We start from the raw sequence: 14,918 nt of genomic DNA, 5'->3' as shown, positions 1-14,918 counted from the left end.
ATGGCATAGAACCTTTCTGGTGTTAAGTATTTTGTTCCTTATTCTCTCTTATTCTTATAAATAAGTGTGTGATTGAATCCCTCTGTATCAGGGAGCCTAGGCTTCTTTCTGGAGCTGTCGTTTTGTATCAGTGCCAATATCCAGATCCCTAACTATAACAAGGGACCAAAGGGTATGTTGCTTTTGCTTCCTTAAAAGGCATCTGTGGAAACACTGACAATAAGCGATTGAAGCAGATGTGCGTTAGGCTAGTTAAAGGGAAAGACCTGAAATATCAGACAGAGTGAGGATATTTAAGGGTTTTTCGCCCTCTAAAGTGTTTGTCCACCGACCATGGCTGAGGTACAGCATTACAAGTACTGATTACAATGTCTGCCAGAGTAATTGTAACCAAATTGGCGGCTTGCTGGTGATAAATTCACAAACACACACCGTCATTGCTGTTATTGCACCATTTAATTATTTGGAGGGGATTCATGAAACACAGCGATGGGTTTCACATGTTATTATGGTCAATTGTGGGATGGAACCAAACTCATTCATTAACACCTGTTGCATTTTAAGAGGTGTTTGAATTATTCCAACATTTGAGTTCAGTAGAATGAAATCTGGGTGATATTCTAAAACATGTCTGGCTCACTGGTCTTGGTGATCAATAAAAAGGACATCTACACAGAATGAGTTGATAAATGGAAGGTTTGGGTCTAGCAGCACCTCTTCCTTGAACCCGAGGACTTGTGACAGCGGTCAGCATGTTGAGATATCCACCATCACTGAATTCCCTGATGAATTGACTTTTTTGGTGCTCAACACATCACTGCAGACAGTTTTTAGTAGTTTTTTGGAGAAAGGTGAGGTCATTAATCTGTTTGACTTGTGTGTCTACCTTCAGAGTAATATTCCTCAGGAACGAAAGACACGAGCGGTGCGTCCGGCTGGCCGTCTATGCACTGAGCTCCACCGCCACCTCACCACTGCCCAGGACGCAGAGGACGCTCCAGCTCCTGATACCGAGGAGGAGGAAGATGAAGAGGAGGATGAGGACAGTGAGTCTGAGGAGGAGGAGGAGGAAGAGGAGGAAGAGGAGTCTTCCGGCAGCGAAGTGGAGAGTGCATCGGTAATAGCCACAGCCCCCGTGGAGCCGCCGAAGCCTCAGTTCAGCTCGGAGAAAGAACTGCACTCAGTGGTGGAGCTAATCACGTACATGCACACCTACTGCCTGCCCACACGCAAGCAACAAGGCTGGGAGCGCAAGGACCGCGACCTGACTGCTTTGGCTCGCAGCAGGGCCCGACCTGAGGCCTCCCGCCCAGCCGCCTCTATCTCTCACAGCAGAGTTGTCTTGGTGGCAACCCCCGGGACTAGTGGAGGCTCACAAGGAACGGGCAGCGGTGCCTCTAAGAGGCTCCCATTTGCAAGGAGGAGGGAGATGAAGGCCAACTCCCTTCTCCGTGAGCTCCTGCAGCAGAGCAGCTCTTTCGATGTGAGCAAGCCTTACAGACTGCATAGCCCGCCCTACACCCACTCCCACAGCCCCAATAGAGGAGGAGCCCCAGGTAAATCCGCCCCAGCCCTCTCCCCCAATTCCAACCCCTCTAAGCCGGAGCTTCAAAAAGTCTCCTTGTCCCCTGAGAGGAGAAATCTCAGCTTCCCCTTTGAGACCCCACAGAGCACAGAGGAGAACGTGGAGGACAGTGCCTCCTTCTCAGTACGGCGCTCACGACGTCTGGCCTCCTTCCCTAGCCGCTTTGGCAAGAGGCTGCGGCCTGGACACGCAAGGGGAGACGACGTGAAGGACAAGTTGGAGAAGGAGGAGCGGAGATCTGGAGTTAAACTTCTGCCAACCCACGCAGGTGGGGCAACGACAATTGAGCCGCCGGCAGAGCAGCTAACTTTGAGTGACAGCAGTGCTGAGCACACTACAGTGGAGCCGACCACACCCTGCTTGCACAGTGGTAAGAAGGACGTCAAAGACACATTAACACCACAGGCCTCAGTCCTATTTTACTGCCCATTTTTTCAAATTGTATTTGAATAACTGCAGCTGTATGAAAGGTCAACAGATGAACCTATCCAGATGTATTTAGCAATTTAGAGAACAGGACTATCCCCAAACCCCTGCTGTTTGGCTGATTGTCTTGTTCATTGACCTATTCTGCATGGAAACACCAAGATTATGACAAACACAAAGGAATGATGCATGATGCACATGGGAACATGAACAATGCTCATTCTTATCATACTTAGTCACCCATTGGACTTTGGGTGACTAAAGCAAGGTCATCAACAAGTTGTCAGTTGAAATGGATAAACAATTTGAAACCCTCTTCAGGTCAGGATGTAGGTATATATGGCAAAGTTTGAATATTGACATATGTTTTAAGCTTGGCCATTGTGTAAATTCCTTTGTTTTTCTTATTGCAGAAAAGCGAGCCTGCCTCTGTCTGCCTCTGAACAGCAAGTCCACAGGGTGAGTGTCTCCATAGATCTGCTGTAGTACAGTAAAGTATAAAAGACTCCTACAGGAATTTACATTCTCCATACAGTCATTTATATCAAACTTATATCCAGCATACCACAGATAGATGGCATTTTAGTGAGAATTGGTTATAAATTGATCAGAGAGTCTCATCCACCAAGCAGCAACATATTAAATAAAGGCTGTGTTATTGAATCAAATCAAATAAGCTCGATGTGTCTGGTATAATCTCATAAATGTGCTCATATTGAAATAAAATGAGTCCAAATCCACCAGCCGCTGTGTCAAGATCCCTAATGGATCCAGACCCTGGCTTGGCTCAGTGAGGTTTTTAATATGTGCCAGTCAAAGTGCCCCTATTGTTCTTTCTTGTCCGAGTTAACCACCCATCTGCTCAGCCTACAACACTGGCACACGTCCACCTCCAGTCAGTCACAAACGCTGCTTCAAAGCCCTTCCATCTTTGATATCAATCTGACGCACTCACCGAGAAAGTTCCGCTTTTCCATTTTATACTTTATCCTCCCACCTCTCTGATGAGGGGAAACAATATCCCAGCCGAAGCCAAACTGCTCGGCGCCGCTCACACCTTTACGGCAACCGGAGACACAGAAACAGATTGCTAGAAATAGAAAGCAGAAGAATGGAGAAGAGGACACTGGAGTGACAAGTGCAGATAGTTTGGACTGTGTGAAAACATCGCTCAAATTCAGCAGATGTCAGCTGAAACCCTTTACCACTTTGTAATTTAGCTTTTGCTGAGAAGCTTGAACAGGTGTAATCCGAATGAAATTGACTTGAATGTTTGGAACTTGCAACTCAAAGAGATTCACACACCAGCTAAATGAAGGACTCTTATCTCTCTGTCTCTCCCTCTACCAGAGAGTCTCAATACAGCATCAAGCCTTATGAGCAGACCCTCAGTGTGGATCTGTGTGGAACAGCAGGTAAACACTTCATCATTCACACTTTAAACCATGAAACACAATCCAACACCGAAAGTCTACCTTTAATGGCAATGTTATGATTCTATCAGCATTTACCGCATTGTGGAAATCACAGCCCCCTATTTCTTCAAGCAACATATTCAGTAAATGAATCTTGTTAAAACTATTAATACCTGATAAGTACTGATATTGGGAAACTCCAAACTGGCCAATCAAACTGGATGGCAAGGTTGAGGTTATAATTTGTATGTTAAGGCTGCGATGTAAACGTTTATGCTTTTTTAAGGATTCCACTGTAGCTAAAAATAAAAACCTTAAAGGAGTTAAACTTCAGAAAAAGTTGAACTGCTTTGTTACCAGCATTAGAAAATGGTGCTTCTATTGAGTTGAGGTTGCAGTGCATGGAGCATGCAGTCACCTCATGTTCCCCATCTCTCCCAGGTCTCACCCCTCCCACCACCCCACCTCACAAACCTGTGGAGGATGACCTGTTCAAGCCAGCGGAGGGAGGAAAGGGTGGTGGTGTAGCAGGTGGGAACGACGGCGGAGGGGGGGAGTCAGTCCATCGCAACACCAACACCATCGCCGCCATGAAGGGCTCGTCCTGGCTGAGCCGCAGCCACCACCAGCGGAAAATCCCGGAACAAACCGAGCTGTACGCCCAGCTGCAGCGCATGGACCAGGCCGGTGACGGCGACCATCGCAATTTTGGTGACCATGACTACTGCGCACTGAGCCTCGGGGAGAGCCGTCAGCGGAGTGCGGCCAGGCTCAGTGCCGTGTTGTGGGCACAAGGAGGTGGCGATGTGCAAGGTAGCCCAGCACTCAAAGGAGATGATGACAAGGGGAAAAGCATGGAGGATGGGGAAAGTTTAATGCTATCAAAAAAGGTCCCGGAGAAAACACAGGCGCGACAGACGGAGACGGTGGTGATCTTATCATCGCCGCCGTCTGACTGCCACTCAGAAGCTGCCACGCCACCGGTCTCAGAGGAAGAGGCAGAGTGCTCGTCAGCATCCCGCTCGCCCTCACCTGTCCTCCGCCTGTGCCCTGACTCCCCGGCCAGCAAGACCGACTCCAGGTGAGCGACAAAGACCGAGTTACAAACAAGAAGAGTAAACTGCAACACTCATAGTAATCCCACTAGGACAACACTCTGGATAAGAAATGAAAGCATTTCATCCTCTGTCTAAGGCAGGGGTAGAGAACCTGCCTTTGTCTCTAAAGTAACAGTAGATCAGTGAATTGAAATGTTGAGTATTCAGATTCTAGTTAGGAATCTTAGGTCTAAATGTGAACTATCTTGCAGTTCTATTCTGCTTGCATTCTTTCCTCTTATGTCTTGCCAAAGGGCCTGTAGAAGCCTCCACCAAGACGCTGATGAGAATAAAGCAAAATGCCAGACTGACTAATGAAGAAAAAATTGGAGGGTTTATTTTCAGTTATTTGGCTCTGGATGAACAAAAATGTAGAAACACCTGGTGCAGACATGTTTCTCTGATTACTGCGCTGCCATTTTTAGAATAAGGTCAGTAGTCGGATTAGCGCAGTGTATGAAAGACGTTAAAGGAGAAGAGAGGCGAGAGAGAGAGAAAGAGAGAGAGAAGGAGGGTAGAAAAATAGAGCAATAACTAATGTGCAGCAGTCAGTGGAAGACATTCTTCCTTTGTTTGCCGCGGCTCACCTGTTCCCTCATGTCTGATATTTCAGTCTCACCTTGAGTCCTTTCTCTCTTCCGTATTATTCTGTCTCCCCCTCTCACCGTCTTTTCTTCTTTGGTTTTCCTCCAGTGAGAACTCGGAGATCTGTTCTGACGACAAGCAGAGGAACAAAGCCAAGTCTGATGAGGTATAAAGGATCATTCTTCTTCTTCTCTTCTACTCCAGAGGCCCCTGCAGTCACTGAATTAAAGCCACAATATGCAATTGTTTTATGCTTTGTCAGCAAGACAAACTTGAACACCAACATACATTCACACTTTGTTTATGCCTCATGTCACTCACTCTAACATTGATCAGATTGTTTAAGGCAAACAAGGAATTTGAACACATAACATACTCTACATACCAAATTATGTTGCAGCTTTAAGATTGGACAAATGAGTAGCATGTTAAACTGTTCAACCTTAAACTGATCTTCACTTGGCCAAACAGCTCTCCTGTTTCAGTGTCACCTATCCGTATTCTGTTTTGTCATCCATCTTGACTGTTGCTGTGGTGTCCCTGTTGCCAGGACAACTGCCAGGTGTTCTACATCCACAACCTGCCAAGTAGCGTGACCCAGAACATGCTGAGGAAACGCTTCCAGGTTTTCGGCAAAGCAGAGGACTGCAAAGTCATCATCTGCAATGAGTAAGTGGTACACTGCACATTCTGCATTTTTTTTGGGGTCCCTATCAACATGGAACGCTGACATGAATTAACATTTTCAGTCATCACAAGCAGAAAGAACTTGGCTGTTATTCCATACAAAGTACAATCAGATTTGTTTTATATTGGCAAGTAGTATGTCTGCAATCTAAAATTGAAATCTTCATTGAGTGCCTTAGAAACAAGAAGACCTGGGTCACAATTATCACTTTGGTACTGAACACAGTTATTCATCAGCATTAACCTTATTATTCACCACCTTTGTCTCCTTATAGACCTAATTCACATATGTATAACATATCCTTGTTCTCATTCATGTGTCTTTGTTCTTTTCTCCCACTCTCTGTGTTTAAAAACAATCTCCAGAAATGTCTCATAAGTGCATGCTTGTTTTTTGGATACATTTCCTGTCGGCATCAGTGTTGCCCTGGTGATTGTACGTCAGTCTAAGCAGTGCTCCTGCCTTAAACAGGCGTGTTGTCCACGTTTCCCACTATAGTTTTGTCATTTGCACCATTTATTCTCTTAATTGCTGCATTCAGGTAGCAACCTGTTATTGAGTCAGCACCCCACCTCTACTGATGTTATAGGAAATCTAATTACTTTAATTTATGCGTGTTTGTCTACTTGTCTGTGTTGTTTTAGTGAGCGCTGTGGGGTGATAAAGATCCGTCAGGCTGCTCCTGAAAGACACTGGAGGGAAAGGGAGACACTTTTTCAGAACGGCCCCGGGGGCCAACGGAGGCTCACCAGGAAACGCTACATTGACTTGGGTACAGAATATTTACACATAAACATATTATGCTTTTTATGTAAGATCAACTTGTAAAGTGTCACTGTAAACCAAACGAATGCCAAATATGTTGTTTATTTGCTGGCATCCAGCATTAATTTGACTTCTTCATTCCCTGGTCTCTCTGCTTTTAGATGAGGCAGGTCCAGGCCCTGTCAAAAGCAAGTACGACGCTTTGGACTTTGACACTCTGCTGAAGGAGGCCCAGAAGTCCCTGCATCGCTGACATCAGAGCGCCCGTGACTTGAAACATGCAGCGAAAGTCCTCTGACAACATGGCTCCGCCCTTAGGCCTCTCAGTACCTCCATACAAGGCAACCTTGCAAATGTTTACATTTTTACCATTGGATGATAAGGACCTTGTTGTTTTTTAAGTTTCTCTCACTGGAGGATATTGCTTAAAAACAAGGTTTCTGCTGGGGTTCTGAAGGAGCTCAGAGACAATGGAGGACACTGGACATCTAACAGCAATGGTACAGTGACGATCAATGATAAATGACACAGTTCTCTGCAGAACAACGATAACAACAAAGCTGCTTCCTTGTCTGTGTTGGTGACATTATCACCCTGCACCGTGAGAACGGGCATGAGAGACCTCTGTAGCAAATAACCTTGCTATCCCTGCGTTGCGTCGGTCATTGTGGTGTGTGTATCTGCGTGTGTGTTCTTTGTTCTGTTTGTTTCGTAAAAAAGAAAACGCCCTCCCTCTGTCCAGTCGCGCTTGGTGAATCTCTTGAGCTTTGTTCGCCATGAAGTGTGGTTATATAATGAGGAAAAAACAACCCTGCTTTGTTTGAGCAAATAATTGTGGATGTTATAAAATTTTACTGTGTGTTATGGACAAATTATATAACAAAAAACATTTAATGTAATCATCTGATGACAGATAAAGTTTACAAATCTAAAATGAAGAAGAAAAAAAAATCAAGTTTTTTTTTTTTCTTTTTGTAATTGTAGTGCTTCCTTGATTTGATCTATGCACTGTATGGAGAGAACCGTCTCCATCCCCCACTTCCCCATGTGACTCTAATCTCTCTCTGCCACGCTGACTCTGGCTCCTGCTACTGGCTGATACATGCTGTGTGTGTTCTTTTATATGCTATGATAAGACCGAACTAACTCAGATTTGGGAAAAATGTCGTCTCAATATTTTTATTCCAAACTATTCAAACTAAAAGAATTACGGGCAAAGCACTCTGGACTGTTGCACTTGCTAAGCTACCCTCAAAATCAACTAGACTGAGTCACACACATCTCTGATCATTGGCCCTTTGAGCTGATGACAACAATATGTACTGTAATACTGTTTCAAGGGATTAGTGTATGCTTCATACAACGTTGAACTAAAAAGGCAAAAAGACGTCATACAAGGCATAAGATGTTTTCGGCCTCATTTAGGCCTCAGTATACTCACCATAGTGAGTATATTGTCATTAAGAACTGTCTTCTGTATCAAATATCACATGACTTACTGTATATATCACCCGTGAGGGGCCAGTGGGCGGAGTTCAATCGGCAATTGTGTAATTTGGACCAATGATGACCAAGAGGAGGTGTCAGAAGTAAAGCCTGTATCCCACTGTGCTGACTCCACACTGGAATAAGCTGAGGAGGCACATTGGGCAGACTTGAGACTTTATCCAAGTGAGCCGCAAGACAGGCAAGGGCTTATCACAAAGGGCGCTGCAGCGAGTAGGAGAGCAACAGCTCCTTATCCCACGCCTGTCTGTACCACCATTTAACTTTATATACACCTTTCTTTTTACATTGACTCATTCTATTTCACTTTAAATTGTATATAAGCCAGTTGGACATTTAAATGTTAGTCATGCCTTGTGCCTTATCGTAATCTCAGTATTATAGTGGAAAAACACCAAACGTGAAGTTAATCAGTGATTTCTTTATGTTCTTGGGGGGTTATTTTTCTCTTATTTAAATAAGAGAAACGGATAGTTAAGAGATCGGTTAGCTAGAGAGGCAAAACTTTAAGGCCCTGTAGCCCTAAATTGGTCTTGACCAGATAAAACCTAATTACAGTATATGGTCACAATATTCCAGACAAACAGTTAACATTCATTCATTGTTCCATGTTGTCATCACACAAATAAATAAACCTTAACGCTGGCACCAAAAAAAAACAGCAATAGCGAGCACTCCAATCTGACATCGTTATGCCGTCTCACTTTGCATTGCAACGAAGGGTTAATGATTCTCCAAATGCATTGACAGGATTTTTATACGTCAGAGTTTGGTGGTGAGCAGGTTCACTGTGAGACTAGTGTCAGGTGAGCGTCCAGGAACATCTGGCACCTGTTTCGCATGTTAGCACATTGGGATACAGCCTAAGTTCTCTTTGGTGGACCTGCACGAAAAACACTGAATGAGTCTGAATCACTGCACCTTGAGCTTTGTACGATGTCTTTTTGCCCTGAAAGTTCTACTACTTGGTCCAAATCCAAATGTGGCTGGTGTAACATCGCCTCCCTGGTGATGCAATCAGCCATGTAATATTTGACCTATCACAGCCGGGTTATTATGGTTCCACTGCAGTTCTGCCAAAGACCTGCCGTTCGAGCGCTACGATTGGCCAGGCACTTATGCTTGTGCGATGCAATGCAAGTTCTTTAGAGCTCATCTTATTTTTCTTGGAATATACAGTGGCCTTAAGTTTAGAGATAACTAAAGATAAAGCAGCTCGAACAGTTCAATATCAACTGGTCTGAATAACAACTGGATATTGCCAAGCATTCTATTTTACTTTATTCATTACTAATATTATCCAAGATGGCACAAGCTTTAAAAATTCTTCGTGAATTTGTGAACTGCCAAACATCTAGCTGAAGCTTTGCTCTCTGATGCCAAACCATAGAGAGCATTAGCTGTACTTCAAACCAGGCCACACTGATGGTTCATTCACTCATTGGATCCCTTTTTTTTAATTAGGAGATCCCAAGTTCTGTGCTCACAGTTTCATCTCTCCTCTGTTGCAGAAATTAGATAAGCAACCAGGGTCAGTGAATAATTTTTTTTTTTGAACAAACCCCTTCAATGGTTGACTTTGGCATTTGACAATTTTCCCAAGTCTTGAGGGGTCTTCACTTTCTATGATAGGGTCCTATTGAACATGTGTCCAGTAAAGGCTTGCGACCTATGAACACGTTGCGAATGCCACACCCAATGGAACATTAACCGTTTACATTCTGACTGAAGTAAGCAGGTGTAAAATAGGGAAATTTCTCTAGTATAGGGAAATTTCTCAAGTTAAACCCCCTCAAATTCACTGTTGTTAGCTCACATCCGAAGAGTCGCATCACAGATCATCCCAGAGCCAGAGACAAATCAAATCAGAAATCCATACCAGTTGGGAACAAATTTCTCTGGATTTTTAAACTTTTTTTCCTCCCTCATTGGACATCATCTTGTCTAGCAGTGGATGATTCTTTTGGGTTGAAAAGGAATGTACACTGAAATCTGAATGTAATCCTTGTGTTTACCCAGTTTACGCTTGCTCCAAGATTGTGGGGCGTTTTGGTGCTTTGAAGTTGGCAAAAGACTGGCTCAGTCATCCAGTTACCTCGATGCAGGACGATTCAGGACTCAAGTGCATCCTGGGTGGTGCCTCATTTACATTCTTGGTACAGCCAGTAGCACCAGCCCTGCAAAGGGAGAGAGAGAACTTCCGAGAGCCTGCCAATACGGTGGCACCAAACCACAGTAAAACACTACAGTCGGACGAAGTGAGGGATGGGTTTGAACGTAAAGAAAAGAGGAATTGGCCCAGAATCCAATTTCTTGTACAGGAGATACTGTTTCAGCTGAGCATCTCTACCTCACATCCATCCATCCCTGCACCACCTTTTATTTCGTCTCTTCCCTCGATGTTGGGCCCCCCCCCTCTTTCCTTTGCTTGCCTCATCGCAAATGTTTTTTTAGTGTGTACCGTTTGTGTCGACTGCGTCATTGTGTATTCCGAGTGTTTTGTCCTCGTCTCGTGTTCCGAGTCGGACCTCTGCTGCCGCACAGTAGGCAGGTGAGGAGGGTACGGGAAAGGTTGAAGGGTTGACTGGGTGGCTGATTGGTCTTGAGTGTGTTGGAGGTGAAGATAGGCCTTCTTCTCCCCATCCCTCATGAAACATTTCTTCAGGGACTTGCCATTCCTCTGTTTCCCGATTCTCTTCTTCTGCAGACATTTAATAAATGGCAGCCCGACTCTTCTATCTCTATCTTTGTCTCTGTGGGTTCAAGGTCTTGTTTCCAGGTCTTCCCCAATCTCTGATTAACTTCCCCTTTTTAACAAATAATCCCACTTCCTTGTCATTTTCCTCATCTGTTCTCTACCTAATCAACTCCTTGATAACACACAAAAAAATTGAATGTTTACATCACTCAATTCTCCTTTGACTTTATTAGGAACGCACACTAAGTACAAAGGCGCCTTATTCAGTGTTTTAAAAGAAACAAAACAGCAGTAAAGAGCATCGTCTCCAAGCTGATTGACTGATTTCCAAAACAAACAGTGATTTAGTGCTATACATACTGATTGAGAAACAAGGTGTCATCTGTATATGCAAAAAAGTAACAAAACATAATTGCAAACTGAATGAGTATTTGTGCTTAGTATGTATACTACTAAAAAGTGAGAGAATGTGCTGGTTTACATAAAAAAAGAAACAATATATTATAATATATGAATATATATAATGTGTATATAGCACTATGCCTCGTTGTAAACATAAAATGTGTTGTGTGTCTTTTTAATGGTGGTGGGTTATGGTTGATTGCTAATCAGACAGGCGATGTTTGGGTCAGTTGTGTTCCAATGGGTTTGTGTTCGTTTAGTACAGGGAAGAAATGAAGGGAAGTTTTAATGTTAAATTGTCTTCACACAAAGTCCAACACTGTTTAAATGGAAAAAATACAAATATCCCTTTAGACTATCACTCTAGAAGGTTCTATTTCGTTGCTGTTTATGAAATGATATTTTTTGATGATTTTGTTTTCTCAAGCAATTGCGATGCAATACATAATAATCTTACCTACAAGACAGCCTTTTGGAAAAACTGAGGTAATAATGTACAGTGTGTTTGGTGGTTGAACGACAACACGGGCAATCTCTAAACTGCAGATTAAATAGGCTACTGTATGTAGACTGCTGTAAAACAGAAAACAAACTACAGGAAGAATGTCAGTTGCAACATATTCACATAAGAGTACAAACATTAATACTAATATACTCACATACTTACTGTCCAAGTAGTGATGTTGAAGGTGCACAGGTTTGTTAAAATGTGACTGAGTTGCATTATTACAATACTTATCAGCTAATAACTATGGTAACAATACTATATACAGTGAACATGTATGACTCTTAATATTGGAATTAAGGAGGGAGAAAAAGAAGAAGAAAAAAGAAAGTGTCGCTGGTTTGACCCCGTTAAATTTTTTTCAGAATGGTTGATGCATATGGCGCTGGCACTGTAGAAATTCTCACTTTTCAGTCCTTGCTGAGATACTGCAGCAACTTTTCTTCATCCTCCAGAGGAATCATTTGGATGAAATCAATCATTTGCTCAGTTTTCAGCAGTTAAAAGTTGCAGGAATGGTGCAGGAATTGGCAGAGCTATAGTGCAGGATGCACGGACAATAAGATGTGAAGGAACCCTTGTCTGAGGTTCAAATTCTGTGCTCTGTGTAGAAAAAGTAACAGCTATATTCCCCGCGTCAAACTGTGGATACATGAGCAGAAACAGGAAATGGGTTGATATTGAAAAAGTGAAATCGAAAATGAAGGTTGGGTGTGAAGATTTGACAAATTCCAATTATCTACCCTGTCATTTTTACATTTACTTTTTTATTTACCTAAATGTTATTTATGATGTTTGTGGTTTATTAGTTTTTTAAGTATGTGAGAGAGAGAGAGTATGTAGGAGATTTCCTGTTCTTGCCGTTGTACTCTTTGTGGTGGAGGAACATAGACACAGCTGGTTTCTACATGTGATTGGAATTCCTGCTGATGTTGGAGGATTTTTCAGGAAATTTGAGAGATTGTGCAGATTTGATTTCTACAGTGAATACTGCTGAGCCAGTGAGGTTGACCCCATTCGACCCCATTCTCATCATGGCAAGCCTTAAAAATCAAAAGGGGGGGGAAACAAAGCTTCAACTAGCTTTTACGATTACCATTTAAACTCCTTTCCAGTCCAATGTGGAATATTACTAAATAATTACTGACGTAATTAAAACTTTTTTCAATAGCCATATTATAAAAAAGGTATATACATATATATATATATATGAATATATATTTGTGTGTTTGTGTAGATACTTAGATGATTATATACTTTCTTATAGAAAACTTTGATGTTGATCATTCTCCTCAGTGTTTTGAGAACACGTTCAACATAATAATACCGCTGTCCGCTTGGTCTAGGTCCTGGGTCAAAGGGCAACAAATTAAAAAAAAAATCCTTCCAAAGGGAATAACCCCCGTCAAAATGCAATACCTTTCTTTCCACTCTTCACTTCAGAAAAATGGCAAGAAAACCAGAAAACTTGATGGCAAGTTGACCAAAAAAATCTACAATAGAAAATGTATTTGATGATGGCTTTTGAAGAGCTGCATCAGATTCTGTTTTATAGATGTCATGTTTCCAATGCAAACACCCACTAAGAACATTTTTGTTTCTACGTCGCTTATTGTCTCTCTAGTTTGTAAATCTACACCATCAGATTGTCCCCAACAGGACAGGAGTGTTTGCAATAGTGGCCTGATTCTGGCCTGAGATTCTCCTTTGGGTGTATGACCCATTCATGGCTGTCCACACCACACAATGCTGAACCATTTGTTTCACCCAAAACTGTTGTTAAAAAATCTCTGAAACATGATGGCAACAGTGATGTCAAATAGGCACTTAGTAGGGACTGCAAACTGTCAAAATCTGCTTGATCTGGGTGAGTCGTTTTGATGGAAGAACATATTGACATAAAGGGCATACATTGTTTTTTTGCTTTCATCACTGTTTTGATTTTACTGTCTGTTTAGATCTAATGACTAAATTCACATAAATGATTTTTTCTTTTTTTAACTTAGTTTTTGGTAAAAAAGAAAAAAAATACTTTTAGTGAGATTTTATATTTTTACATATGTTGGTTTTATTTTGCGTTTCTTTCTTTTTTATTTATACACCACTTAGTTTGGATGTCTTTAAATGTTTTTTTTCTCTGTTTTGTGTGATTTCATATGTCTTGAGAATGTGGAGACAAAGGCATTTCAGTATTTTTGAATTGTTAAAATCTAGTTTCATAGAAGCGGAAGTATCTGATGTTATAAATTATATTTTAATTCATGTAAATAGTTTAAAACAGAAGGCTATGGCTTCCTTTTAAACTGAATACATTTCTCTTCAGAGATTGTTTACATTATGAAACTGTAGAGATGTGCTCCTCATATACTGTATAAATTACATATATTCAATGATTTGCCTCCAAAAAATAAAATCCTAATGAACAGCAAATTTGTGAGTGTTTTTAGTAGTAAGTAACACACTGACATTTCAAGAAGTGTGCATTTTTTCGGACTGCTGACATTTTATACATGTGTTGAAACAATGGCTTTTCTAGTCAGAGCTCGAGCTAAAAAAGTTTAGTTGTCCTATGGGTGGAAATGGGAAGCATGACTGCTCTGTCAATCACATGCCCTGCTTACAGAAGTTTCACTGAAATGATTAACCTTCTTGTCAAGTCGTCAGAGAACTTGTGTGAGGCAGTGGCTCAGTGGGTAGTGCTTCCGCTTGGGAGCCGGAGGGTCGACGGTTTGAGCCACTGCCGAGGTGCCCCTGAGCAAGGCACCGAACCCTCAATTGCTCCCCCCTCTGCGAAGGGTGGTAATGTAATGTAAGTCGCTTTGGATAAAAGCGTCTGCCAAATGATCGTAATGTAATGTAATGTAACTTACATCCGGGTGCAGTAGTGGCAAACGGCATCCAATAAGCTCCATCAGGGCATTCATGAACGACCTCACCATCCCAGCAAAATCAGTACCTAAAGGGAAATGGACATTGTAGGACTTGGTTGAACTCACCGGATGGGCACAGATGGAGTTCAAACCTGCAGAATTCAGAAGCCTGGTACTGAGGAGGGGGGTGGGGCGGGGTGTCCAGGATCAGTTTTGCTTTAAGCTTGGAGAGGATATGATACCAAGGGCTCTAGAAGAACCAGTGAAGTGCTTGGGGAAGTGGTACAGGGCGGACCTCAACGATGAGCAGAGTGTGAAGGAGATGCTCATTCAGGCTGAAACCTGGATGACATCTCTGGAGACGAGAAGCTTGCAA

The 14,918-nt window shown here is 42.5% G+C and overlaps 1 protein-coding gene across 1 annotated transcript in view; it reads left to right on the top strand.

Moving 5' to 3' along the window:
- Positions 1–13,861, top strand: part of ppargc1b (peroxisome proliferator-activated receptor gamma, coactivator 1 beta) — a 69,981-nt gene extending 56,120 nt beyond the window's left edge. Inside the window, exons 5-12 of the mRNA XM_076148964.1 lie at positions 893–1,955; positions 2,425–2,470; positions 3,362–3,426; positions 3,868–4,507; positions 5,217–5,274; positions 5,659–5,777; positions 6,441–6,568; positions 6,723–13,861. Coding sequence (XP_076005079.1) covers positions 893–1,955; positions 2,425–2,470; positions 3,362–3,426; positions 3,868–4,507; positions 5,217–5,274; positions 5,659–5,777; positions 6,441–6,568; positions 6,723–6,814 — 2,211 coding nt within the window. The 3' untranslated portion in view covers positions 6,815–13,861. The remainder of the gene's footprint in view (positions 1–892; positions 1,956–2,424; positions 2,471–3,361; positions 3,427–3,867; positions 4,508–5,216; positions 5,275–5,658; positions 5,778–6,440; positions 6,569–6,722) is intronic.
- The last annotated feature ends 1,057 nt before the right edge of the window (positions 13,862–14,918 follow it).

This window comes from Genypterus blacodes, unplaced genomic scaffold (assembly GCF_046128005.1).
Source record: "Genypterus blacodes isolate CSIRO-AG114 ecotype Tasmania unplaced genomic scaffold, CSIRO-AGI_Gbla_v1 ptg000044l_1, whole genome shotgun sequence".
NCBI classification, from domain to species: domain Eukaryota; kingdom Metazoa; phylum Chordata; class Actinopteri; order Ophidiiformes; family Ophidiidae; genus Genypterus; species Genypterus blacodes.
The sequence above is the reverse complement of the archived record's forward strand: the minus strand, read 5'-3'. Positions and strand labels throughout refer to the sequence as shown.